Consider the following 27593-nt stretch of genomic DNA (forward strand, 5'->3'; position numbering starts at 1 on the left):
ATTTTGCCCCACCCATGGGCGAGGCCCCTATGAATTGTAAGAGGTTGTCATGCTCGACCTCTGTATCAATTTTCATGATGATGTGACAAAATTAAAGCCGTCAAAAGGAAGAACGTAATTTCATGGCAAATGGTCAATATTCGGCACTCCGCCACACGGACGCCGTTACTCGTAACTTCACGGTGTTCATCGCCTACGTTCAACTTGTTCTGCATGTTTTAGAAGTGGAATGAAGTTGATTGGGTTAAGTATGTGACATCAGGACCTCTTAAAGTAAAAATAGGACATTTCCCGCCACCACCGGGGGCCGCTATGGCGCAGGTGGGAACTTAAGATATGTAGACGTTCAGGGCAGAGCCCTCATCATGTCCAGCAAGCAGAAGCATGTGGTCGTGACAGCCGTTCGAAGTGAAATGGCGTGCTCCGAAAAGCTCGCCCAAGTTTGACGACCCCTAGCAGCCACGCCTTTGACTTAATTAGAATGTTTTGATAACTTTTGATCACCATTGTGTTTTGATGATTTTGACCAAATTTGAAGACGATCGGATGAAATCCCTAGGACAAGTTCGTTCAATGTAAGTAGTGGAAATGGAGAAAATGGCCAAAAATTTGCTCAAAATCAAAACTTAAAATCAAAATGGCCGACTTCCTGTCAATATTTCACCATGACAGTAAGAGACTTTTTCGTGCGTCCTGGCATGATAAATATGTGTACCGAATTCGTTGAGGCTACGACGAAAAAGCCCAATGTGGAGGGGTTTTTGAAACATTTCTAGGGGGCGCTATTTCGCGATTTTTCTTGCGACATGTGCGACGCCCCCAAAATATCGAATTTCGGATCCGGCGGAAGACTTGGAAAGTTTGGTGAGTTTTTGAGCATGGGAAGAGGCCGAAATTTCCGATTTCAAGATGTGAGAATAATAATAAATAATAATAATAATAAACCAGCGCAATTACAATAGGGTCCTCGTAGGACGTTGCCTACTCGGGCCCTAATGAGGAATGAATGGGAGGAAACTGGAGTTCAACGTCTGTGACCGAACTGTAAGAAACCGCCTAAAGGAAATGGGATTTACATACAGAAAAGCTAAACGAAAGCCATCATTAACAGTAAACAGAAAAAAACAAGGTTACAATGGGCTAAGGAAAGCAATCGTGGACTGTGGATGATTGGATGAAAGTCATAGTCAGTGATGAATCTCGAATCTGCATTGGGTAAGGTGATGATGCTGGAACTTTTGTTTGGTGCCGTTCCAATGAGATTTATAAAGACGACTGCCTGAAGAGAACATGTAAATTTCCACAGTCATTGATGATATGGGGCCTGCATGTCAGGTAAAGGCACTGGGGAGATGGCTGTCATTACAACATCAATAAATGCACAAGTTTACGTTGATATTTTGGACACTTCTTATCCCATCAATTGAAAGGATGTTTGGGGATGATGAAATCATTTTTCAAGATGATAATGCATCTTGCCATAGAGCAAAAACTGTGAAAACATTCCTTGCAAAGAGAGACACAGGGTCAATGTCATGGCCTGCAAATAGTCCGGATCTTAATCCAATTGAAAAGCTTTGGTGGAAGTTGAAGAAAATGGTCCATGACAAGGCTCCAACCTGCAAAGCTGATCTGGCGACAGCAATCAGAGAAAGTTGGAGCCAGATTGATGAAGAGTACTGTTTGTCACTCATTAAGTCCATGCCTCAGAGACTGCAAGCTGTATAAAAGCCAGAGGTGGTGCAACAAAATACTAGTGATGTGCTGGAGCGTTCTTTTGTTTTTCATGATTCCATAATTTTTTCCTCAGAATTGAGTGATTCCATATTTTTTCCCTCTGCTTGGTCTAAAAAAGTAACCGTTACTGACTGCCACAATTTTTTTCCTGATTTCTTATAGTGTTTCTTAAAGCCAGAAAGTTGCCATTTGAAATGACTTTAGTTTTGTGTCATGTCTGTGATCTGCTTTTTTTCTACAAAATTAAACAACTGAATGAACATCCTCCGAGGCCGGTGATTCCATAATTTTTGCCAGGGGTTGTACATGTGGTCATTCCATCAGTTTTTCCAGCTTTTGGTTCATTAGTGCACTGCACGCTGCTCTATCTTTTAAGCAAAAAGCCCAAATCAGATGTGTGTCTGACAGAAAACTGAGTCACTTATGCCCTGATCATAGATCAAACAGGATCACTAGACTGTTACTGGATCGAGATCAAGAACTTTAAGATAAACAGATCAGTGGCTACATAATTGGCAAAATGAATGTCATCATTTCATTTGTTAAGCACAGTCCCAATCTGACAGTTTCATGGTTTCTATGCGATGTATATAAACACTCTCAGGTTTTGAAAAGACTACAGAAAAAGGATTTCGTTAAACTACTATGACTGAATTTTTGAAATTATGCAGAATCTGAATGAAAGTGTGAAAATAGAGAAGTCCAATAATATGTTTGTGGAAAAACAATGGCCCTTTGCTCATTGTTATCCAGAAAGAAATTTAACAAAAACAAAAATAGAGGGACAGTGTTCACTGTAGGAGTCTTAAATCCAAAAATCAACGAGACGAAAAGCAGAGTGTCTCCCCACTGTGTACATATCAGTGCCAGTTTCAGCCTCGGAGAGGCTAGCTGCCGTAGAAGAGGAGTGCTGGGCATGAGGAACCGTAATTCTTCCAACTGCGTTTGTCACTTTGTGTTTCACAGTCAGCTCCAAACCCAAAGTACCCCCTCTGTACTTTACCGTCGCGAGTCAGAGCAGGCAGGTGTGTTTAATATGCAAGTGTGTATCATTACGGCTGCACAGTGTCACTCCACTAGCCACCAGGACGATGATTTGCACTTCATTCTACACCCATCTGTTGCTCTTACAAGAAGTCCAGTTCCAAGGCTTGGTGCAGAGACACAAGGTCGCCATGTGTGGAGATCCGCCAGAAAGGCATGTTGTGCTACACACACACACACACACACACACACACAAAAATCCACATTCTTCTATTAATCTTCACTGCAATTTATTTCGGCTGTATTCAGATATAGACTGTATGAGGCATTACTGCAAACGGGATGTTCCAGTGTTTTCGGAAGGAAATATGATGGAAAATTTCACTAATGCTGGCTGTCAATGGTTAAAAAAAGTGCAAACTTTTACAGTTTGCTGTAGCAACAAGGACAAACTGGACGCCAGTTTAGATTTAACAATGAGAAGAGATGGACAGTGAGAGTGAAGACGGACTATTTAAGTGCAGAGAGTCACCTGGTTTTTAAATCAGGCAAACGTGACTAATTTGTGATGGCGATCCCAAACAAACGGGAGCAGCCGAAAGGACAACAAACATGCATAGAAATTAAACTGTAGTATCACAAAAGTAAACTTACAGCAACCATTAGAACCAGAGGGTCTCATTTTAACAGAATGCTGTGCAAAATGTTGAAGCTCAGTTGCACCTTTCAATGAAGTAAACTTCAGTTAACACTGAAAAATTACTGGATCTTGCCTACGGTCTGCTGCTTCAGATGACAATGATTCTACAATAACGGCGGAACAGCTGAGTACATGTTTATATTTTCTTCACTTTAGAAACCCTCAAGTCATAAGAGTAAGTCTACATATAGTGTTTAGTATCATTAACACATTTTTTCCAATTAGCTATCACAGCACATTACAGTTGAATACAAACAATAAATGTGAGTGTGTAGCGTAGACTTAACATTGAAGGTAATTAAACAGAAACTGGAAAGAACACTGTGGTGGTTCAAGGTGCCTGTTGGGGCAATGACACACAAAGTCCACTGTGTTTTTCTTGTTAAATTTAGATTAACACTCAAGATAATGCCCTGCTTTTTGGAAACTGTAAAATGTACCTGTTTTGCTGCAAACTCCTCATCTCGACCGTCACCAATAACCACATAAGTTACTTTTTTGCCAAAGCGCGAGATGATCCTCTCAAAACAACTCTCTTTCCCTGCAACAAAGGAAACAGCAGGAAGAGGCAGAAAACAATAATAAATTGAACCATTTTACAACTTACACTTAAAATAAAATCAAGTTTCCTCCAAGCATAATTTTGTTTTATGTGACAACAAAGGAGGATTAACACACTGTATTCATAACTTGGTGGTATTCGGCATACCTATTTTTGTGGCACTATAGATGTTCTCGATGGGGAATACATGTCCCAGGCCATAAAGCAGGACCTTCGCCAGAGCTGGGACCAGCTGAGTAGTGGTGACCAAGACATTCATACACTTGCCTCTGTTAGTGGGACATTAAATATTTTACTGGAACATACAATCATTTTATATTTCCAGGTTCCACAAACTGACAATTAAAATGTGTTTGTATACTGGCTTCATACATGGCTAAAATCACAGACTTTTTAAAAATTGACTAATAATAAGAGTTTGTCGTTCAGACCTGGACTGGATGAGCAGCAAAGACTTGAGCGCCGTGTTGAGCCAGGCATCTGTAATGTTCTCAATCTCAGACTGAAGCCGTAAAAGCAGCTCTCTCCTCATTGGGCTCAACAGGCCTGAGGGAAAACATGCATTCATATATTTGAGAAGAAGTCAGTTTGTTACCAAACCTCCTGCCTCATTGAGATGCCCAAATGAAAGTCATGTTGCCAATTCTGCACACGACCAGCACCTTAAACATTCCCTCACCTCCAACATTCCCTTTGTAGCTGTTGTAGATTTCTTTTAACCGGCAGTAACGGAAGGATAGTTTACGCATCCATTCTACTCCTCCCTGGACGCCCGTGTTGGCCCCAGATGAAGCTCCACCACTGGGGCCATTAAAGCCGTCCGTCAAAAAGTTGTAGTTGCTAAATTAGAGAGAAACCATTTCAAGATCAGGATTAAACAGTGTGTGTGTGTGTGTGAGAAACTAGACATGATGCAGAAAGGAGCCAGCGTGTGATAAGGCAAAGTGATTTGTAATCGCACAGTGTGCAACATTCAAACCTCAGATCCTGTCCATTGTAATCAGAAGCCACATCCTCAACATGAACCTGATCACACTCCTGGAATAAAACACAAAAATACCAAACTAACCCTTAGCAGACACCTCACTTACATCAAGACCACAACACCATTAATAATAAAGCAGCGCAGGTCGGCTGTGTAAATAAAAAATAAATAAAAAAATAAATAAATAAAAGGAAGGAAATTTGACAATCTTTACTTCTAGGTCATTGAAGAAAAGATGGGTATCTGCAAGCTCAAAGATCAACTCCTCCATCTGTAAACCCAAATTCAGGACAGTCGCTGGGTCCTAAACAAATGGCATAAGAACAACACAATATAAAAACTCACTCATTTCGAACCGCTAACTCCAATTAAGGGTCACAGAGCGTGAGGCGGGGTACACCCTGGACAGAACGCCAGTCTGTCACAGGGCCACAAACACACACATTCACATGCACACCTACAGACAATTTAAAGTTTCTAATCAACCTAACCCGCATGTCTTTGGATGTGGGAGAAAGTCGGGGCACTCGGAGGAAACCCACGCAAACATGGGGAGAACATGCAAACTCCACACAGAAAGGACACAAGTGGGAATCGATCCCATGACCTTGTTACTATGAGGCAACATTACTAACCACTAAGCCATTGTGCTGTCCAATATGTTAAACAATCTGAATAATATTTTACTCTCAAATCTTGACAAAATCAGGTACATGTGAAGAAAAAACAAACCTTGCCAAACTTCTGTGCGTAGGAGCCAGTGAGCAGTGAGTGGAATATAATAATGGTCTCATCCAGATCCCACAGAAAAATGCGCTAAAAAATAAGAAATAATCATTTAACCCACTGCATTTAAAAATAGGTTTCTATGACATCATATTTTATTTTATATGTGAATATCACTGCATTATTTGACAAAAAAGCTTACAATTTAGTTTACAGCAATTACATTTACAGCAATTTAACATGCAGATGTGAGCAAGAACTGACAAAGTTTTGTTAATGAGCCTCAGCTGAGGAACAGGTCAGCCACATACATACAACCCCTGGCAAAAATTATGGAATCACCGGCCTCGGAAGATGTTCATTCAGTTGTTTAATTTTGTAGAAAAAAAGCAGATCACAGACATGACACAAAGCTAAAGTCATTTCAAATGGCAACTTTCTGGCTTTAAGAAACACTATAAGAAATCAAGAAAAAAAGCAGTGGCAGTCAGTAACGGTTACTTTTTTAGACCAAGCAGAGGAAAAAAATATGGAATCACTCAATTCTGAGGAAAAAATTATGGAATCACCCTGTAAATTTTCATCCCCAAAACTAACACCTGCATCATATCAGATCTGCTCGTTAGTCTGCATCTAAAAAGGAGTGAACACACCTTGGAGAGCTGTTGCACCAAGTGGACTGACATGAATCATGGCTCCAACACGAGAGATGTCAATTGAAACAAAGGAGAGGATTATCAAACTCTTAAAAGAGAGTAAATCATCACGCAATGTTGCAAAAGATGTTGGTTGTTCACAGTCAGCAGTGTCTAAACTCTGGACCAAATTCAAACAACATGGGAAGGTTGTTAAAGGCAAACATACTGGTAGACCAAGGAAGACATCAAAGCGTCAAGACAGAAAACTTAAAGCAATATGTCTCAAAAATCGAAAAATGTACAACAAAACAAATGAGGAGCGAATGGGAGGAAACTGGAGTCAACGTCTGTGACCGAACTGTAAGAAACCGCCTAAAGGAAATGGGATTTACATACAGAAAAGCTAAATGAAAGCCATCATTAACACCTAAACAGAAAAAAACAAGGTTACAATGGGCTAAGGAAAAGCAATTGTGGACTGTGGATGACTGGATGAAAGTCATATTCAGTGATGAATCTCAAATCTGCATTGGGCAAGGTGATGATGCTGGAACTTTTGTTTGGTGCCTTTCCAATGAGATTTATAAAGATGACTGCCTGAAGAGAACATGTAAATTTCCACAGTCATTGATGATATGGGGCTGCATGTCAGGTAAAGGCACTGGGGAGATGGCTGTCGTTACATCATCAATAAATGCACAAGTTATGTTGATATTTTGGACAATTGAAAGGATGTTTGGGGATGATGAAATCATTTTTCAAGATGATAATGCATCTTGCCATAGAGCAAAAACTGCAAAAACATTCCTTGCAAAAAGACACATAGGGTCAATGTCATGGCATAGGGTCAATGTCAATGAGCAGATCTGATTTGATGCAGGTGTTAATTTGGGGGATGAAAATTTACAGGGTGATTCCATAATTTTTTCCTCAGAATTGAGTGATTCCATATTTTTTTCCTCTGCTTGGTCTAAAAAAGTAACCGTTACTGACTGCCACAATCTTTTTTTCTTGATTTCTTATAGTGTTTCTTAAAGCCAGAAAGTTGCCATTTGAAATGACTTTAGTTTTGTGTCATGTCTGTGATCTGCTTTTTTTCTACAAAATTAAACAACTGAATGAACATCCTCTGAGGCCTTTGATTCCATAATTTTTGCAAGGGGTTGTATTACTGTGGTTACTTTAAAAAAAAAAATGTTTAAAATTCTGATATTAATAAATGATTTTCCACAATTTACATCTCATTGAACTTCAATCTTCTAAACACACTGTAAGTAACTGCTTTCCAGAGGTGTGAAGTAATTCCAGACAACGTGGCTTTAACCTTGTTCTGAACTGAAGCTGAGGTCATGACACAGTAACTAATGATACAGGAACCTCCCGTCAGTGTTTTGTCAACGTGAGAGATCACACACGCAAAACCAGCAGCTGACATGGTTACCTCCAGGTCACTGTCAGTTGCGGGGCTGCTGTCGGGCTTCTTGCCCTTCCCTTTGGCTTTTCCAACAAAGTTCCTGCATCCAACTTCATCCTGGTCCTTGGCTCCAGCAGAAGTAGCCACACTAGTAGGAAGGGCAGTTCCTGTCGGGAGGCTCTCTTGTGGTGATGCATCTAAATGCAAAATAAAAACCTATGAGGATACGTAGTTCGTGGCAGCAGTAAACACTCATTGGAAAACAGAAAACTTCAATAATTCTGATTTCTACCACATTTTTACACCACTTTTCTTCTTCTTTTTGGATGGGGCTGTGTGGCTATCAGGTGGACAAACATGGGAACACTCAGTTTTCAGTGGGAGTCCAGACTTTAACCATGGTTTGAAGCAAAAACGTAGGCCACTGCCCACAACATGGCTTGGAGTAATGAGACTTAATCCAGCTGCTTTACACCCAGCATGTGGTTTGTGCTGAGAGTTTGCACTTTGTAAACAACAATGTGTAAGGCAGTTGCACCCCAGGCAGACATACGCCATGTGCCATAGACTCCCAAGACAGGGCTCTGTATATTGGTGGAGCACATTCTCCAGAACAAACTACAGTAATCAAAAGTGCAGCTGATCACATGGTGTTCCTGAAACACCTACAACCCCAATTCCAATGAAGTTGGGACATTGTGTAGAATGTAAACAAAAACAGAAAACAATGATTTGCAAATCCTCTTCAACCTATATTCAATTCAATACACCACAAAGACAAGCTATTTAATGTTCAAACTGATAAACTTTATTGTATTTGTGCAAATATTTGCTCATTTTGAAATGAATGCCTGTAACACGTTTCAAAAAAAAAAAAAAACTAGGACAGTGGTATGTTTACCACTGTGTTGCAGGCATCCATTTCAAAATGAGCAAATATTTGCACAAAAACAATAAAGTTTATCAGTTTGAACGCTAAATGTCTCATCTTTGTGGTGTATTCAATTGAATACAGCTTGAAAAGGATTTACAAATCATTGTATTCCGTTTTATTTACATTTTACACAACGTCCCAACTTCATTGGAATCGGGGTTGTAGACATTATTCAAGGACAAAGGGTAGTAAATGCAATGCAAAGTAGATTTAAATATAAAACACAGCACTGACCGCTGTGAGGCAGTCCTTCTGCAGCAGCATCCTCTAACTTCACAACAGAATATCTGGCTACACCCGCACCTGCAGCATGGTCATCACTGCTGGGCAGCCCTGCCGGCACATAACTGGTGGGCAGAGTGTAGTACTGGGAAAACTGACCCTGTCCCAGCGAATTGTAGCTGTTAAATTCCTGATGGGAAGGGGAGAAGGAAAAAAACAAACAAAAAATAAATAAACCCAAACATTCTGATCAACAATGGTAGTGGAATGCAAGATCCCCAAGCTATCTGAAAAACATGCTCCATAACACAGGGTTACTTGTGTTATGGAGGGTCATTATCAAAGTTCAAACATCTGATGACATGTCACTTCACTTAATTAAGAAAAAAATGTCTTCAGCTGTGGTTACCAGCTTTTTAAAATTTAAACCATTAAATTAGGAAAGGATTCTAGATGTTGATCCAGAAATGCGGCATCAGAGTGCAGCTTGAGCATTCTTTTAAATCCCTTTGTAACTTAATCATCAAAAGGAGACAGGACAACTAACATATCCTTGAGGAAACATCCGTGTGTTTACAGTTACCTGGTGAGTTGCTGTGGTTGAGGCTGTGGTGACGGGCATAGCTGAAGGGATATTGGAGTACACGCTGGATGTTGTAAAACTCGAACCTGAGTGACAAGAATCCCATATTTAAAACAAAAGACTGCTAATGCAACACAGACGCTCTGTCCATTTATATTTTATCAAAATTATAGGCATTCCTTTCAATTTCAAGCACGTCAGAATATCTTCAGAAATAAATATAAATTAACAAAATTTTGTATAATCAGGACATATAATAAAAATACCAAAATTATCAATCAAAAACACAATTGCATAACAATGAAAAACAAACATAAAATGCATCCTGGACACATTTATTTTCCATTAACATTTGGTTGCAGATGTGTTGGCAACATTGACAGCCTCTAAATGCTTCTTGCACCCATCTAGAAGCTCCTGAACCCCTCTGCTGGTAGTTTCTGTCACTCTTCCATTGCTACATGCTCAAGCTCTTTTATGTTTGCAGGACTGGTTTTCTGCAGTGGCACATTTCAGCTCTCTCCAAATAGTGTGGTGCGATATGTCATAAAAAAGGCTCCTGTAGGATTTTTGTGCCAAAATTTATTTTTTTGTTGATTTGACTTGGGTAGGGGTCCAGTTAACTGAAAATAGCGGGGTACAATTTTCTGACCCCCATAACCCCCTTTTGGAGGGACTTGTTTGCCGAGGATGCAAAAACCCCTCTATATTACTATCTTCCCTTGTTCTTAGTCAATTCTGATAAACTTAGGAGTCTTTTTATGGGTTTTCAGTGCTGCTAATTTCAAATAAAACATTTTTATAAATTGCAGAATCAACACAGACTGATATTTAAGTCTTTATATTATTAACGGCATAAGGATTTGTTACAATTTACCTGTTTTATCAACTAAATATTACTCATAAGTATTTTCAGTGACTACAGTCGGTTCTGGACAGACAGGAATCTTTGGAGATGCTATGTTTTTGAGGGAATAATAATTTCAGTGTTAACATTTGGTTTCATGACCAGTTAAGCAATATTTATTTTTATATACTGTGACATAACACAAGTTATATAAATGAATAAGGAAAATGTTTTCTGATTAACAATTAGTTTCCACAAGATAATATAGAATAAGATAGAATAAGTTAGAGTAAGACAACACACATTATCAAAATAATATCTATAGGTAACTATATTAAAATATATTTATATTTGTGTGTGTTGTAGATTATGCATGATGGTGAAGTGAGTGCAAGCTGTAAAAAGTATCATCCTTGAAGCTGTGTCTACAAAATGAGTAGTTGTATCATCCAAAAGACTTGTTCGTAATCCACAGATGGTTGAAGAACTCCTGGACTGTTGTAAAGAAAGACTCAGCCTTGGGGATACCAGCATTCAAAACCTCACAGAGAGCTTATCATGTTTGGAGGAGTCAAAAAGAAAAGACTTGTTATATCACAGTGAATGCCATAAACCCCTTGTGAATAAATGTGTAACTAAAAGACTCAGGGAGGGTTTCTTACCTGCTCTAGGGCATCCCTCATGTTCAAATGCCCCAAACCATCCAAAAAGGTCAAAAAGTCCATCTAAAGCAGAGGTGTGTCTGTTCTCTTCATGTTCTTTCTGTGCATCTGATGCCAAAGAGCCTTTGCTTCAGGTTTTTACTGATAAAATGGGTGAAACATTGCTTCATATAAAGTTGAACACGTGATTATCATGTCCGAACTTGTGTTTCTGATCTGATTGATGCTGGTGATGCAGCTGCTCAAGAAAAGTTCTATCACAGAAACTGCTTATGGTCAGCACAGAGAATCTGTCTTTCTGAGGGCCACAGCAATGTGCCTCTGATCTGATTTCTGTGCGATGAAGAGTTACTCATGTTCATTCAAAATACACTTGTAGATGATTATGACACAATAAATATGGCTGAGGTGAATGAGGCCTACATCTCGCTCTTGAAGAGATATCAGATAGAGGTCAAGGGTGATGAAAACTACAGAAAACACCTGAAAAGGTTAATCACTGAGCGTCTGCCAAATTTCCAGTTTGTCAAATCACTGCGTAAGAATGAGCCTGACAAACTTGTTCCCCTGAAAGGTCTTAGCAAAGCTGTTGATGTCCACCTAGATTCACTTGACACAGTTGCAAAACAGAGTGACAGCTGATATCTTGCGAAAGGAGATAACTAACTTCAGCACTTGGTCCTTTGCTGGAAACTTTGAGGATTTTCAAAATCCACCAATGCTGCAGTTCTTTGTAACACATGTAATGTTATGTTTGTTATCTAGGGTGTATCATTATTATGTTGAGTACCCTCATAACCCCATAGGAGGCTCCTAAGATGATAAATGTTATTGAAACTTTGAGAAAGATAGGCCTCTAGATTAATTTTGGGGCCCTTAGTAGACCCAGCCTCCCCCAAAAAATACAGAAAAGCAACAAAGCTTGATTTATTGCATGCAGGGTGTATTACTTATGTATTTAGTACCCTTACAAATTAAAAAAAGGACTAAGATTGTGAAAATTGGTCTAGAATTGAGGAAGATATGCTTTATACTGTCTGAGGGCCCCCTGGACAGAATGACCCCCCTAGAGGTGGGTTACAGGGGTCAGAAAAATTGTACTGTTATTTTCAGTTAACTGGACCCCTAACAAAAAAAGGTTACAAAAAAATCAATTTTGGCACAAAAATCCTACGGAATTATATATCGCACCGCACTAAAAGGTTTTCAGTGGGACTTTGGTCAGGACTCATTGCAGACCCATATGAAACAGTCCATCCTTTCCAACTATCATTTTATAGTTTGTTTGTTTTTTTAACCATCATATTTATAACACACAATCATGACCATTTTGTGAGTAAAACGCATTCTTACAATTTTATCCAATCTTACCACAAAAAGACACACCCCCTTTCTTTCTGATTTCTTCCAGAAGTTGCACTCTGTAGTAGACATTGGCTGGCGATGACAACAGTGCTGCTGGACTTTAAAAGCAGTGTACGGTTTCCTGGGAGTACAATTCCAATTCCAGTAATGATTGGCCATTGGGTAGTTTAGCTTTGACTGTGTTGCTTAAGTGTTTGGTGCAGCATTCATCCCCTTTTCAAATGTGTGAAAATGAAATGCTGTTAGTTACACAAAGTTCACTGAATTGGACAAATATCAGCATACTCTGCAAAAAGAGCGCACGTGAACAACAACAATTATGCATGTGAATCTCAGCTGTTTTGTTGTTTTTCTGAAAAAAAAATCATTTAAATTAATCAAGGATGTGCCAATAATTAAATTCTATATTTGTAGATTGTTTTTATTTCACTATGTAATAACTTTGGCTGCTGAAGGAGTAGTGTTCAGAATAATAGTAGTGCTATGTGACTAAAAAGATTAATCCAGGTTTTGAGTATATTTCTTATTGTTACATGGAAACAAGGTACCAGTAGATTCTCACAAATCCAACAAGACCAAGCATTCTTGATATGCACACTCTTAAGGCTATGAAATTGGGCTATTAGTAAAAAAAAAAAGTAGAAAAGGGGGTGTTCACAATAATAGTAGTGTGGCATTCAGTCAGTGAGTTTGTCAATTTTGTGGAACAAACAGGTGTGAATCAGGTGTCCCCTATTTAAGGATGAAGCCAGCACCTGTTGAACATGCTTTTCTCTTTGAAAGCCTGAGGAAAATGGGACGTTCAACACATTGTTCAGAAGAACAGCATAGTTTGATTAAAAAGTTGATTGGAGAGGGGAAAACTCATCTCCAATGATCTCCAATGCTTTAAAATGGACAAAAAAAACAAAAAAAAAAACAAAAACAGAGACGTGTGGAAGAAAATGGAAAACAACCATCAAAATGGATAGAAGAATAACCAGAATGGCAAAGGCTCACCCACTGATCAGCTCCAGGATGATCAAAAACAGTCTGGAGTTACCTGTAAGTGCTGTGACAGAAGAGGCTGGTGTGAAGCTAATTTATTTGCAAGAATCCCCCGCAAAGTCCCTCTGTTAAATAAAAGACGTGCAGAAGAGGTTACAATTTGCCAAAGAACATATCAACTGGCCTAAAGAGAAATGGAGGAATATTTTGTGGACTGATGAGAGTAAAATTGTTCTTTTTGGGTCCAAGGGCCGCAGACAGTTTGTGAGACGACCCCCAAACTCTGAAATCAAACCACAGTTCACAGTGAAGACAGTGAAGCATGGTGGTGCAAGCATCATATGGGCATGTTAATCCTACTATGGTGTTGGGCCTATATATCACATACCAGGTATCATGGATCAGTTTGGATATGTCAAAATACTTGAAGAGGTCATGTTGCCTTATGCTGAAGAGGACATGCCCTTGAAATGGGTGTTTCAACAAGACAATGACCCCAAGCACACTAGTAAACGAGCAAAATCTTGGTTCCAAACCAACAAAATTAATGCCTCGCAGATGTGAAGAAATCATGAAAAACTGTGGTTATACAACTAAATACTTGTAAAATACATTGATGGATGATGTGGTTCATTTAAAAATCAAATGCCAAAATAGATGTAGAAATAAAATAATAATAGTGTGTATATGATAACAACCTAAACAATTTAGAAATAGATTAAGATAGTAAATTAACATTAAAAATTACATAATTAACAGGAAATAATGAGATTGAGTTCTTCTAGAAATGGTTGAGGTCGAAGATTGTAAAAGCATTCTGGACTCACACCACATTCCAACTCATTATACAAGCTTTGCTTAATTTACTGCCACCCTCACCACAAAAATGTCAGCTACTTATTTTATAAACACAACGTAATCTAGAGCCTGTGGATCCCCACAGGCAACACACTCGTTTGCTTTTATTTCTGAAGATATTCTGAATTATGGACTTGAAAATCAGGGGCACAGACACACACACGCCAGAGGACAACAACGCAAACCCACTCTTCATTGTTCATTTGCGTCCTACATTTGCAAAGAGCGTGACAGTGTTGTGATGTGAGGCAGGGTGAGGATGCAGCTTGCCTTGGCTGGGGTATGAGTAGTGCAACTGGCCTGGCTGAGTTGAGGTATATGTGGTGCTGAAGCTGAGAAACCCAGGCTGACCAGCAGAGTGCGCCTCAGGCAGCTCTGTCTCTGTTTTTATGCCTGGCCACATAGCACCTGAAGAGGAAAGTGGGCAGAGGAAGCAGAAAATGAAAGGTGGACAGAAGAGTGGAGCAAACAGGGAAATGAAAAGACACCATGTGCACGGGTGAGCCTCGTGTGTGAGCAGAGTTTAAATGAAAATTAATCTAAAAGTGCCAAAGCCAAAAAAGCAGTGTAACAAAGGTGCGATGCTGCAGATATAGCAAGCAGACAGCGTTATACACAATAAAAAGATGGACTAACCGAAGGGCGGGAGGCCGTAAGTCTGGCCTGTCTGAGGGAAGGCTGAATACACAGTAGACTGGGCCAGAGCAGGAAAGGCCACCTGGCTGGTGTATGATGTCACTGCTGGACTGAAGGGACAAAAACAAAAAGAAGAATATACAGACGCAGCACTTTTGAAAATAAATAAATAAATTAATAAATCATGGAAATCATGTACTATCATAGAAGCTATGATAGTGTATCTTGCAGTTACAGTTGTATGCAAAAGTTTGGTCACCCCTGATAATTTTCATGATTTTCCTTTATAAATCATTGGCTGTTTGGATCAGCAATTTCAGTTAAATATATTATATAGCAGACGAACACACTGATATTTGAGAAGTGAAATGAAGTTTATAGTATTTACATAAAGTGTGCAATAATTATTTAAACAAAATTGGGCATCCTTGTCATTTTATTGATTTGAAAACATGTATCACTAATTATTGGAACACAAAATTGGTTTGAAGCTCATTGACCCTTGACCTCCTTACACAGGTGAATCCAATCATGAGAAATGGTATTTAAGGTGGCCATTTGCAAATGTTTCTCCTCTTTGCATCTTTTCTAATGAGTGGCCACATGGGAGCCTCTGAACAACTCTCAAATGACCTGAAAACAAAGATTGTTCAACATCATGGTTTAGGGGAGGGATACAAAAAGCTATCTCTGAGATTTCAGCTGTCAGTTTCCACTGTGAAGAACATAGTGAGGAGAAAAATCTCAGATAAACTGAAGCGAAGGATGGTGAGAACAGTCATAGTCAACCCACAGACCTGCTCCAAAGACCTACAACATGATCTTGCTGCAGATAGTGTCTCTGTGCATCGTTCAACTATACAGCGCACTTCGCACAAGGAGATGCGGTAAAGCAGAGGAAGCCTTTTCTGTGTACACGCCACAAACAGAGTTGCTTGAGGTATGCTAAAGCACATTTGGACAAGCCAGCTTCATTTTAGAATAAGGTGCTGTGGACTGATGAAAATAAAATTGAGTTATTTGGACATAACAAGGGGTGGTATGCATGGCTGAAAAAGAACACAGCATTCCAAGAAAAATGCTACCTACAGTAAAATTTGGAGGTGGTTCCATCATGCTGTGTGGCCAGTGCAGGTACTGGGAATCTTGTTAAAGTTGAGGGTCACATGGATTCCAGTCAATATCAGCAGATTCTTGAGAACAATGTTCAAGAATCAGTGACAAAGTTGAAGTTGCGCCGGGGCTGGATCTTTCAACAAGACGACCCTAAACGCTGCTCAAAATGTACTAAGGCATTCATGCAGAGGAACAACGTTTTGGAATGGCCAGCTCAGTCCCCAGATCTGAATATTACTGAAAATCTGTGGTGTGATTTTAAGCGTGCTGTCCATGCTCGGAAACCAACAAACCTGAGATGTTTTGTCAAGAAGAATGGTCCAAAATACCTTCAACCAGAATCCAGACTCTCATTGGAAGCTATAAAAAGCATTTAGAGGCTGTTATTTTTGCAAAAGGAGGATCTACTAAATATTAAGGGTGTAACAATACATGTATTTATAGTGAACCATTTCGGTACGGGATGTTCGGTTTGGTACAGGGCTGTGCACGATTGAGTTTGCGTTGTGTCTGTTTACCGTAATTTCTGGACTATAGAGCATACCTGAATATTAGCTGCACCCACCAATTTGTACATAAATAAGCCGCAGGTCTCCGCATTGTAACCTGAGACATTTACACAGAAAGATGTTAGACAATTTTTTTTAAAAACCTTTAATTAAATACGTACAGTAAATGCTTTTTTTCCCCTGAAGTGTTACACGTACATATTGATGCACATTTCATCCAGCGCGCGCACACGGTGTCCCTGCTCTACATGGAGAACTGAGTAATTTTCTAACTTTTTCTTGAGATTTCACCGTATGTAGATCCAGGATCGCATGGTGTGGTAAATGAAATGTTATTGAGGCGCTGTGACTTTTTCGACTTGTTGCGCCAAGACAGAGAACCAGTGTGGAAGGAGGGGGGAGAAGGCTCCACTCCACTAACTGACCCGATGGCGCAAAGTGCAGCAGAGTGACTTTTCTTTGCTAAAATGCACAGGTCAGACCTTATATTTACACTGTGTGTGTGAGAATTTACAGCTTTCAGGAAATCAATTGACAGCATCATTTGGCATGCTGATGTTTATTTGAGAACATTTTATTTAACTTATTACTAGGCAGCACTTTGCAATTATTTTCCTGTTTGTATAATGTTACAATAAATTGTTGGTTTAAACAACAAGCAAATTTAGGTTTTGCATTTTGTTCACATACAGTACCGAAAATGAACCGGACCGTGACCTCAAAACCGAGGTACGTATCGGACCGTGATTTTTGTGTATCGTTACACCCCTACTAAATATTGATGTATTTTTTTCTGTTGGGGTACCCAAATTTATGCACCTGCCTAGTTTTGTTTAAAGAATTATTGCACACTTTCTGTAAATCCTATAAACCTCATTTCACTTCTCAAATATCACTGTGTTTGTCTGCTATATATATATTTAACTGAAATTGCTGATCCAAACAGCCAATGATTAATAAAGGAAAATCACGGAAATCATCAGGGGTGCCAAAACCTTTACATACAACTGTAACTGCAAGATACACTATCATAGCTTCTAAATGTTCCTCCCAAATACAATGCAACAAAGGACTAAAGGGAATGTCATCAAATCATAATTAATTTTATCAAGTAGCAATGGAATTTAACACATACCCAATTACATATTCCTAATTGATACAGGCAGTGTACTCACGTGCTTCCTTGGTAAACCTGTTGAGTATATTCAGTTGTGGCTACTGTATCTGGTTCTTTGCAGGCCATAACTACACCACAAGAACAATAAAACGTCAGTCTGACATTTAAGATCATGTTTGTTCTTTTCAAGCCCGCAGACTCCCAAAATGAGAAAAAGCTTTGATTCATACCAGAATGTGCATATGAGCTCATGACGTCTCCACATGGTTGAGGAGCTGCTCCTGTGTCTGAGTCAGACTGCTCCTGATTGCCTGCAATCACAAACTGTCAACATTCTGCACCAGTGTTTCTGGGTGCAGTGGTATGAGTGGCCCTTAAAAATGACTTTTTTTCATGATGTTGGGGCTGCTGCAGTTAGTGGGGGTCTGGGAGACCTCCCCAGAAAACTTTGAAATACTACATGTAATTTGGTTAAATCAATAAGCTAAATGAGAGCTATTTCTCAGTCCCATTTTCTTGCTTATTTTTGTCATAAAAAGCATATTTTCCCCATATTGGCAAGATGACAGAACTATAAACCAGTCTGTCACATGGATTAGAATACAGTGTTATTGCTATTCCATAAAAACACATATTTGCGACTGAATTGTTACTGTTCTGTCTCTACATTTATCTTTAGCAATTTATGCATTATCACAACTGACTGTGTCTTAGCATGAACAAAAATAAAATTTGATACCAGTAAAGTTGCACCTACTGTTCATTAAATCATCAATATCATATTTAGATTGCAGAAACACTGATGGTTTAAATTTGATTCGTATTCAAATCTATGAATGGAAAACACAGTAACACAGATTTTTCCGTCCAGTGATGACATCAGCATTTCTGGGATACTGACAATTTGTGTTGTGAAAAACAACGTACAAATGTTTTTCACGTCAATATTTGACTTTTAGAGCATGTTAAAAGTTTATCATATTTTCCTCCACATGAATATTTCACATCCATGTAACAGAAGAACCATAAAATGCAGATTTAGCACGCTAGAGTTTCCATAGACAATTTGAAGTAAATTCTACCCAATGACAGATTTTGAAGCATGATATAATAAGATTAAAGATTTACCGAGAGTGTTAGCTTTTCTGTATAAACGATGATTAAAAAAAGTGGGGTCGCCATTCTGGTCCTTTTGCTCGAACCAGCCCCATGTGAATTTATTACTGATTAACTATTTTAAATTGTCTCTCTGCAGCAAAATGTTTCATCTATTTGTTTTGTAGTTTCAGCACAACGCGCAATTCATGGTAAAATTTGTAATGGCATCTCTCATTGGCTGCTGTGTGGACGTGGGGCGGCACGCTACATTTATCCTTCAGTCTGAGATCATGATGTGAAAACGTGAGACTTAATATCCACTGTGGCATCTCATCAGAGACGTTTCAAAATTATTTTACAAACACAAACATCATGACATCAGCCCACAGACTAAATCAGACATGGGCCAGGAAAACAAAAACAACCTGGAAACATTTGCCACAGAAGTAAACACCCGGATTTCTGGGAATTCCAGGAAAACCACCATCACTGTGGGTGTTTCGGCATTTCCCCCCCTTTTCCTCCACTTACCTGGATCAAGCGGGGCACTGGAGAGAGTGGAGTAAGAGCTGTCCTGCTCAGTGGAAGCCAACACAGCAGCTGGGCTCCCATCACCACCCAAACTAATGGAACAGCACAAAAAAATCCATTAGAATTATTCACTTTGTGCCACCACTTTACAGTCATCTAGAAAATAACAATACAAAAACACTTCTGTTTGTTGTTTGTTAGGACTTCTGTGCTAGTCATGGAGTGTCCATAATGAACAGCATGTTCGAACATAAGGATGCTCATAAGTGTACATGGTACCAGAGCAGCCTAGGCTGAAGATCGATGATTGATTTTGTGATCGTATCATCTGATCTGAGGCCACATGTTCTGGATACTCGGGTGAAGAGAGCGGCAGAGCTGTCAACTGACCACCATCTGATGGTGAGTTGGATCAGAGGGTGGGGAAGGACTTTGGACACACCTGGTAAGCCCAAACGGATAGTGCGAGTGAACTGACCGACAGATCTTCAACTCACACCTCTGACAGAGCTTTTCTGGCATCCCTGTGGAGGTTGGGGGCAATTAACCAGAATGGGCAATGTTCAAAGCTTCCAACTTGAAGCTGCAGCAGGGAGCTGTGGTCTGAAGGTCTTAGGTGCCTCAAGGTATGGCAACCCTCAAACACCGTGGTGGTGGTCAAGGGAAGCCATCCGAATGCAGAAGGAATCATTCCGGGATATGTTATCTCAGAGGACTCCGGAGGCAGTTGCAAGGTACCAACAGGCAGCCTCTACTGCGAGGGAGGCAAAGCAGCGGGTCTGGGAGGAGCTTGAAGTAACCATGGAGAAGCAGTTGAGGTGGTGAGTTTTTGACCTACTCTTACGTAGGGTCACAAAACGCTCACATGCAAATTCTTCCAAGATTTTGGTCCGGAGAGCATGTGTATCAGATACAGAAGCAATGCCTGGAAATGGTGAGTTATCACAGTGACAAGGTTGACCGTGACATACTTTTAGCTAGGTCTTAAGAATCACAGAGTGCTCACTTGTACAAGATTTGGTCAAGAGAGGATGTGTATCAGATATGAAAGTGATACCTGAAAGAACTGATGGGAATGGCAAAAGGATTTTGAGGTGACCTACTTTTAATTAAGTCACAGCAGTCACAGAGTGCTCAGGTGCAAACATGTCTAAGATTTTGGTTCAGAGTGCATGTACATCTGATATGAAAGAGACACCTGCAAGTGCTGATGAATTATCACAGCAGCAAGCAGTGTGACAGATGGATGCATGGAAATAATATATTTGAATTCCTCTCTTCCAGAGGAGAAGGCAGGGGACAAAAAGATTAGTTACTAAAAAAAAAAAAAGCTTATTAACTTGTCAAAACTCAAGCATTACTGTTAAGCTTTTCCATCAGACTGGAAAACCTGCAACAGAACCAAAACATTTAAAGACCAACCGTGGCTCTTGTTCCAGACCGCTGTCTAATTCAAGCTTAGCCTTCTTGGCCTGCAAACACAAAAACATTTTAGAAAGCCACATCTATCATATCATATGGGCTAAAATTCAATTCCAGGACTGGTGCAAAATCATTATTTACAGTTGTGAAATGAGTTAAAACAAATTCATGAGGTGTGACAATCTGTTGCATGACCGGGAAAACTTTAGTGTTTGTCTAAAGGTATAGTCCATATAGATTTGTACAATTTATGTCATAAAAAGGATTTAACTTATCAGTGCTAAAACTTTATTTCTTCTGTATTCAAATAAAAGATTCACCATCTTAGATCCCCAGCCATTTTTTTAGGTTGTAAAATGTGAAACAGGCTCTGTCAAATTACAAAGACCAAACTCAATGTGTCAAGAATCCTTTTTTGGCTTATTGTGATAATCAATCAATGATTTCTACAATTAATTCATTTTCTTTCTCACTTGGTCATTCAGAACTATCCTATTGGCCCTATGTAAATAACATTGGGAAATGCATTGAGACGGTCTGATAACGGTGCAATTTAACCGCTGCACATGGACAACAGCATTAACCTCGCAAGGTAAAACTCTTTGTATATTGTGCCTAAAACTCTCGTGAATATGTTATCTGGGTTTTTAGATGTCGTCATTGTGTTTGTTTTATGTAAATATGCGAGAAACTCAGGTTGCTTCTCCGTTATTTACTATGGGAATTGTTTGAGCCGCAATCATTTCCTGTTCATGTTATTGTGGTGGAAAGTGAAGTTTGCTCTTTAACGCGCTGCTTCTTGTCCTATTTAACACTGTTTGTCCTGTTTGCTCCAGAGTAATGTAATGTAATATATATATATATATATATATATATATATATATATATATATATATATAAAATGTCTGAAATTCAGTTTGCGTTTATGAAGTTCCATGCAGGTTAAACGTAGCAGACATGGAATATTTGTTTTAGCAAGTTTTCAGGGTCTCATGCATGCAGTCTCTTATAAATGTTATGAAAGCCAAAAAAAAAAAGTTTTAGTAGTATAATGTTCATTTGCAATTGTTGTCATGTGGTTTCTCTATGTTGTTTAGACTGCAGAAACTCTGGTGCGCAAGGGATTATGGGATATCTCAAAAGGGCGAATACAGACAAACCCACAGCATTTCCATACAGGTCTGTTTTGTTAAAGAGAAAATTGTACAATTTAAATGGTAAATCTTATTCAAAAGTGCAGTGACAAGACCTGGGCAGCATAAGATTTGTAAATTCAATTTTTTTTTTACTTTAAAGTGATCTCACCCCCCCTCCCGGGAAAACACTTACAAATAGAAACCCCCTTTAAAAGAAACCAGTGTTTATGCTTAAATTGCTAATGTTCTGTGTTTAGTCTGTGTAATCTCACCGGCAGCTCAGACGGGTCATCCATCTCTGTGGCAGAGCAGCCTGACATGTCTGTGCGCTCAGCCTACTCTCTGTGCCTGGAAAGCCGGTATGGACCCTACGACACACAGCCACAGACCATGACACACAGTCACATAATAAACAGCCGCTGCTAACACCTTATATAGCTATCAAAAGTATGACAACCTCCCATTGCCCCGCAAACTCTTATCAATCTTCTATCATAGGGGCTGATCAGCAATACCCTGTGTTGTGATGAAGGAAGCGGGGACAGTGGTCTAATCCTCTGCATAAGACCTGCACATGACCCAAAGTCTCCAGCACTCTTGTATTTAATGTGGGATTAAGGAACTGTGCCACTTTATATGTGACCTAAATTCAAAGAAAGCATTCCCCAGAAGCATGGAGTACAAGATGCCTTTTCAATAGATGTTCCAGGGGGATAAGATCTAACCTCATTTTGTCAAACTGGCCTTTCCTCATGGATGGGAACATTTATCCAACTGAGTGCTTACAGAAAGAAAGAAAAAAAAAATGTAGGTCAGCAGCAAATTCAAACCCACCCTAAGCTGTCGGCCAGCAGTTAATGGCTCAAACTTGAAAAAATGCGACAAATGAATCGGTAAGGCCAAATCAACACTAACTGTGTGGCAGCATGTGCAAGATCTACACACATGAAGTATTATATTTAGATCAAAATAAGGTCACTAGATGCTTTACACCAGTGGTGTCCAAAATATTCCAGAAAGGGCCAAGAGGATGCAGGTTTTCGTTGCAGCCACCGACTCCAGCAGGTGATTTCCCTTTCTGGAATACTTTGGACGCCACTGCTTTACGCACATTCAGCAGATTAGCATATGAGAGTAGCTGGAGCCTATCCCAAAAGTCACCGGGCGAGAGCCGGGGTACACCTGGCCAGAACAAGCTGCCAGTCTATCACAGGACAAACACATATTGACACACAAACTCATTTACACCGTCACTCACTTATACAGTCAATTTAGAGTCACCAATTCACCTAATCTGCATGTCTTTGGAAGTGGGAGGAAGCCGGTGTCGCCAACCAAATGGTCCCCTCTAAAAATTGGTCAGCCCTGCCTTCAGCGCGTCAGACTCAGAGGTGTTGCTGTGGTGCTCTGATCAGTCCCCCATTTTTTATTATGAAATAATGTTGAATTTATGTGGAGATGATTGTTGTACAAAAGCTTCAGATATCTGTCGCTGAGATAGATGATGACTGGAGTGCAGTTTTAAGCAGAAACGAGGTGATAATCGGTGAATCGCTGCTGACGCTCCAAAATGACACATGCACAGTGAGGGCAGGGCGGACTGATTTTTAGGGGGGTACGGTTCGGTTGGCGACACCGGATCATCAAGCAGAAACTTATGGAAAGCCGGGGAGAACACCAGGTCAGAAGTGAAGCTGGGATTGTTCTTGCTGTAAGGCAGCAGCGCACTAAGCCAGTGTGCTGTCTCTTTACAAATTGAAAAAACAAATTATGGACTCTCCTTGTAATTTGTATTTGTGCAACAAACACTGGCACACATCCAAATCATGCTTTTTATTTATTTAGCAGATAAAGGAGAATGATTCAAGATCTTAAGCTTCTGGACTTGACAAACTGAAAGAAAACTTGGTCCTATCAAGACAGCTGTCAAGTGAAATAAGAGAAAGGATAACAAGCAGTGTTCTAGCTAGCGCAAACTTACGTTACGGCCCATTACGCTATAATTTTGGACCATTACGCTTATTTTCAATACAGCGTAAGGGCTCTGTAATAAACCGTTTCTGCAGCGCGACTCCAGTTTGAAGCATGAATTAATGAAGCAATGCTTCGATTCAATGGGTCATGGCTCTTTGAGTCGCTGCTCTTCAGAAGCGGTAAGTCCCCTTTTTAAGCCCTCTCAGAGCCATTAAAATACACACAAAAGTCACTTTGTGTGTATTTTAATGGCTTAAATTTGTTTCAGTCGTTGCCCCAAAACTGTGGAATGATCTTCCTTTGCACATTAGGCAGGCTGATTCTCTCTCTGCTTTTAAATCTTCTCTTAAAACACATTTCTTCTCTTTGGCTTTTAATGCAGTTTGACATGTGTTTTTTTTTTTTTTTTAGTGTTTCTGCTTTTAACTGTGGTTTATTTATTTATTTATTTTAACTTGCCTGTTCTTGTTGTGTACAGCGCTTTGGTTGTTGGTATGCATTTTAAAGTGCTTTATAAATAAATTGAGATTGAGATTGAATTGAGATTGCATTAAAGTCACTAACTGGGACTCTTGTCTTGTTGCAGTCAAGAAACGAGAATCATCCTCTGTTCCATTGGCACAGCTCCAAATGCTGTGCGGCTCTCTGCTACGACAGAGTCCAGTCGGAATTAGTAACTTTAAAACTAATTGCCGCTTTAAATATAATGACACATCTTTACAAACGTTGCAATACAGACAAACTACAATCAACTAAAACGTTTTTTCCTCCCAAAATGATAAGTCCTGCATTCTTCATGAACCTGACGTGGGTTAGGGTTTCCATACCTATGAGCCTCAGCTCATAGGTATGGAAAGACATTCATGCCAATAATAATGTCTGAAAGTAAATGCTTTTGACAAAAACTAACAGATTTTATTTCTGTTTATGTCCAGAAATCAAGGATCCACCATGTAAAGTTTATTATGTCCAGAGTTTAAGGATCCAGTGACCAATTTCATATTTATTTACTAAAATGTTGTTCAATTTCAATGTAATCAGCTTATAAAGTGCCAAATTACAACAAAGGCCGTCTCAAGGTGCCTCACACAGAACAGTTCAACATAAAAAAAAAAAAAAAATTCAAATACCTAATTAAAAACAGAAGTAAAAGAATAAAACAAAACAAAATAAAAACTACTCATAAGAAAGAGAATAAAAATAGGTTTTAAGTCTTGACTTAAAAATGTCCATGGACTCCGACTGCCTCACTGAGGGCCATGTACTGGCTAACCCACAATGAGATTGCCCACTCAACAAACTTCCCCAGCCTTTTGGACATGATGAAGGGACTTGGGCTGGCATACCTGGCTTTTCCCCTTTGGGTACCCCTAGAATGGCCAATTTTTAGTTTAAATTTTCAAAAACTCCCCCGCTTCCGCACCCCCCCTCGGTCGCTTTGCTCCCTCGACATTACCATTACGCTAAAATTTTATCCTAGCTAGAACCCTGACAAGTATGGTGTGTGAGAATACAAAATGCACAACAAAACAAATGGGTGTATCCAGAAATCAATGTCTGTAGAATAGAGTAGAGCCTTTATTGTCATTGTACAATCCAACCACTAGGAGCAGTGGACAGCCACAGTCAAGCACCCAGGGATCAACTCCAGATGTAAAGACGCTGCCTTGGTCAGGGACAGAGAAAGGAGCAGACCCTAAATAAGCATGTTTTAGATTGTGGGAGGAAACCGGAGTACTCGGATGAAACCCATGCAGACACGTGGAGAACATGCAAGCGTCACACAGAAAGGGCGGGAAGTGACCGTGACCTTCTTGCTGTGAGGCACCAGTGCTAACCACTAAGCCACCGTGCCGTCCATTGCATGAAACTGGTATTCTGTGATGAATCATGAAACTACACTGGTCGTGGAGAAGATGTTGGAATTTTTGCCTTATGCTGGTCTAACAAAGCACATAAAAAAAACGATGGCCTGATATAAACAATGAAATTCCCTAATCATTTACAATACAGGTTTGCACATCAAGTTAAGAACCAGGAATGTGGCAGTTACATATTACCTCAACAGTCATTGCGCAGGTGTAGCGAGACACTGACAGCAGTTTTTGGACAACTTTTACATTTATCAATGAAAACTGGCTTGAAGATGATGAAAGTAACTGTGAGGCTCACAATGCATCTTCCCACATGGCAAAGGCTGTTAAAAGCTTTTAACACATCAACTCAAACTGACTGAAATATGAAAACTGGATGAAGTCTGTACAACTAAAAATTCAGGCCATTATTAAAGCCCAAAGAGGAGCAACTGTATTTTTTCCCTTGATTAATATTATTATTTTTATTTAACATTAACAAGTGCTTCTATCAATTTGACTTTATTTGTAACAAAACACTAATAATTAAACTAATTAAATTCAATTGGTTTGAGGTATGTTTCACAAAGCCAGAATATTAAACTCAACTTCATCTTCAACTGCTTTCTCCAATTAAGGGTCACGGGGGTGCTGGACTGGATCCTATCCCAGCAGTCATAGGGCGTGAGGCTGGGTACACCCTGGACAAGACACCAGTCTGCCACAGGCCTACACATATACAAACAAATGCACACATGCTTACGGACAATAAAGTTCCAATCCAATGTCTGATGTGAGGGGAAGCCGGACCACTCGGAGAGAACCCACGTAAACACAGAGAACATGCAAACTCCACTCAGAAAAGTCAGGCAGGAATTGATACTATGACCTTCTTCCTGTGAGGCAACAGTGCTAACCACTAAGCCACCATGCTGCCCAGATTGTTAAACTATTGAACAAAAAGAGGAGTTGGGAAGAAAGTTGAGCTGAAGAAAAGTGGTTGAATATCCTCCACATGTCAGATCAGGTCTGGTGCCATGATTGCCTTCATCAATCAAACTATGGAAAAGCCTTGGGTTCTGGATGGCAACCATCCAGTCAGGCAACTGCCTTATGAAAGTCATCATTTATCTGTGGCAGCCATGTGAAACATTATTTCTGCACTACACATTGACTATTTACTATTGTTACATTATAAACATATCACAGGTGGGACGAAGTCACTGTCAAGTCATTCATCTACAAGTCCCAAGTCAGCTTCCAAACGACTTGAGACTTGACTTGGGACTCGCTAATTCATGACTTGAGAGTGACTTGATGGTGACTTCGTCCCACCTCTGATACCTCTTTAATTTTTTTGGTGTATTTATGCGTTGCTTGCTTTCATTAAGACGACCACATTAAAAATAAATGCGTTTCATACTTTATGCGTTACCCTCTGTGATTATATATTTATTTTCCATGTATATTTTCCGCCCAAATAAAGCCATAAACCACACCAACACGTCACTTCACTACATGACAACAACCGCTTGCAGGGTATATCGTTCCAGGAAATACACGCCACCCGCTCAAGATCAGCAACACTACCCTAATATCACCAACACACTAACATAACTATATTAAATGCCCCCGAAACTAATTCCTACAAAGTGACTGCACAATATAAAATGCAATGAGAGTTATAAATGACTAAATAACCAACTTCATCTTGTTTGGTCAGGGCATTAAAGTTTTCAGATCCAGGGAATAGTCGGGGTCAGCCATAGGGAAAGGCAATCAAATGGCAGCGTGTGAAAGCGTGTCACTCCCGGTGTAACCGGCCACAAAACTCACGGAATAATAAACACTAGAGAACCAGAAAAATGATCAGCGTCTATCTTACCATTGAAAGAGCACACAGGCTGCGCTTTGAATGAAGCGTCTTCAGCTGATGCCACAAGCTTTGTCTGTTGTTAGGGAACACTATTTTGCAGGAAGTAGGTCCACAGCGCACG

The 27593-nt window shown here is 39.7% G+C and overlaps 1 protein-coding gene across 3 annotated transcripts; it reads right to left on the reverse strand.

Moving 5' to 3' along the window:
• Positions 1 to 2104: 2104 nt before the first annotated feature.
• LOC117502075 (eyes absent homolog 3-like) lies at positions 2105 to 27593 on the reverse strand. Of its 3 annotated transcripts, XM_034161085.1 has the most exons (19): positions 27482 to 27593; positions 22042 to 22137; positions 20634 to 20683; positions 19212 to 19303; positions 17813 to 17893; positions 17641 to 17710; positions 14841 to 14950; positions 14475 to 14612; positions 9486 to 9571; positions 8915 to 9092; positions 7774 to 7943; positions 5701 to 5784; positions 5183 to 5272; positions 4963 to 5021; positions 4663 to 4823; positions 4415 to 4529; positions 4131 to 4252; positions 3862 to 3962; positions 2105 to 2945 (listed from the first exon to the last, which is right to left on the reverse strand). In XM_034161085.1, the coding sequence occupies exons 2-19, from the start codon at positions 22087 to 22089 to the stop codon at positions 2865 to 2867; spliced, it is 1836 nt and encodes a 611-aa protein (XP_034016976.1). In that variant the 5' UTR covers positions 22090 to 22137; positions 27482 to 27593; the 3' UTR covers positions 2105 to 2864. The 3 variants fall into 3 exon arrangements, with proteins under 3 accessions (XP_034016976.1, XP_034016977.1, XP_034016978.1); XM_034161086.1 differs by lacking the exon at positions 20634 to 20683; XM_034161087.1 differs by lacking the exon at positions 14475 to 14612.

This window comes from Thalassophryne amazonica, chromosome 20 (assembly GCF_902500255.1).
Source record: "Thalassophryne amazonica chromosome 20, fThaAma1.1, whole genome shotgun sequence".
Lineage (NCBI taxonomy): Eukaryota > Metazoa > Chordata > Actinopteri > Batrachoidiformes > Batrachoididae > Thalassophryne > Thalassophryne amazonica.

Excerpts from the sequence above, each read along its gene's own strand:
- LOC117502075 (XM_034161085.1), bottom strand. The coding sequence starts at position 22,089 with ATGTCAGGCTGCTCTGCCACAGAGATGGATGACCCGTCTGAGCTGCCG. Across the intron at positions 17,894-19,211 it reads CAGTGCCCCGCTTGATCCAG|GCAATCAGGAGCAGTCTGAC; the intron begins GTAAGTGGAGGA and ends TTGTGATTGCAG. Across the intron at positions 5,273-5,700 it reads ACGCACAGAAGTTTGGCAAG|GACCCAGCGACTGTCCTGAA; the intron begins GTTTGTTTTTTC and ends CCATTTGTTTAG.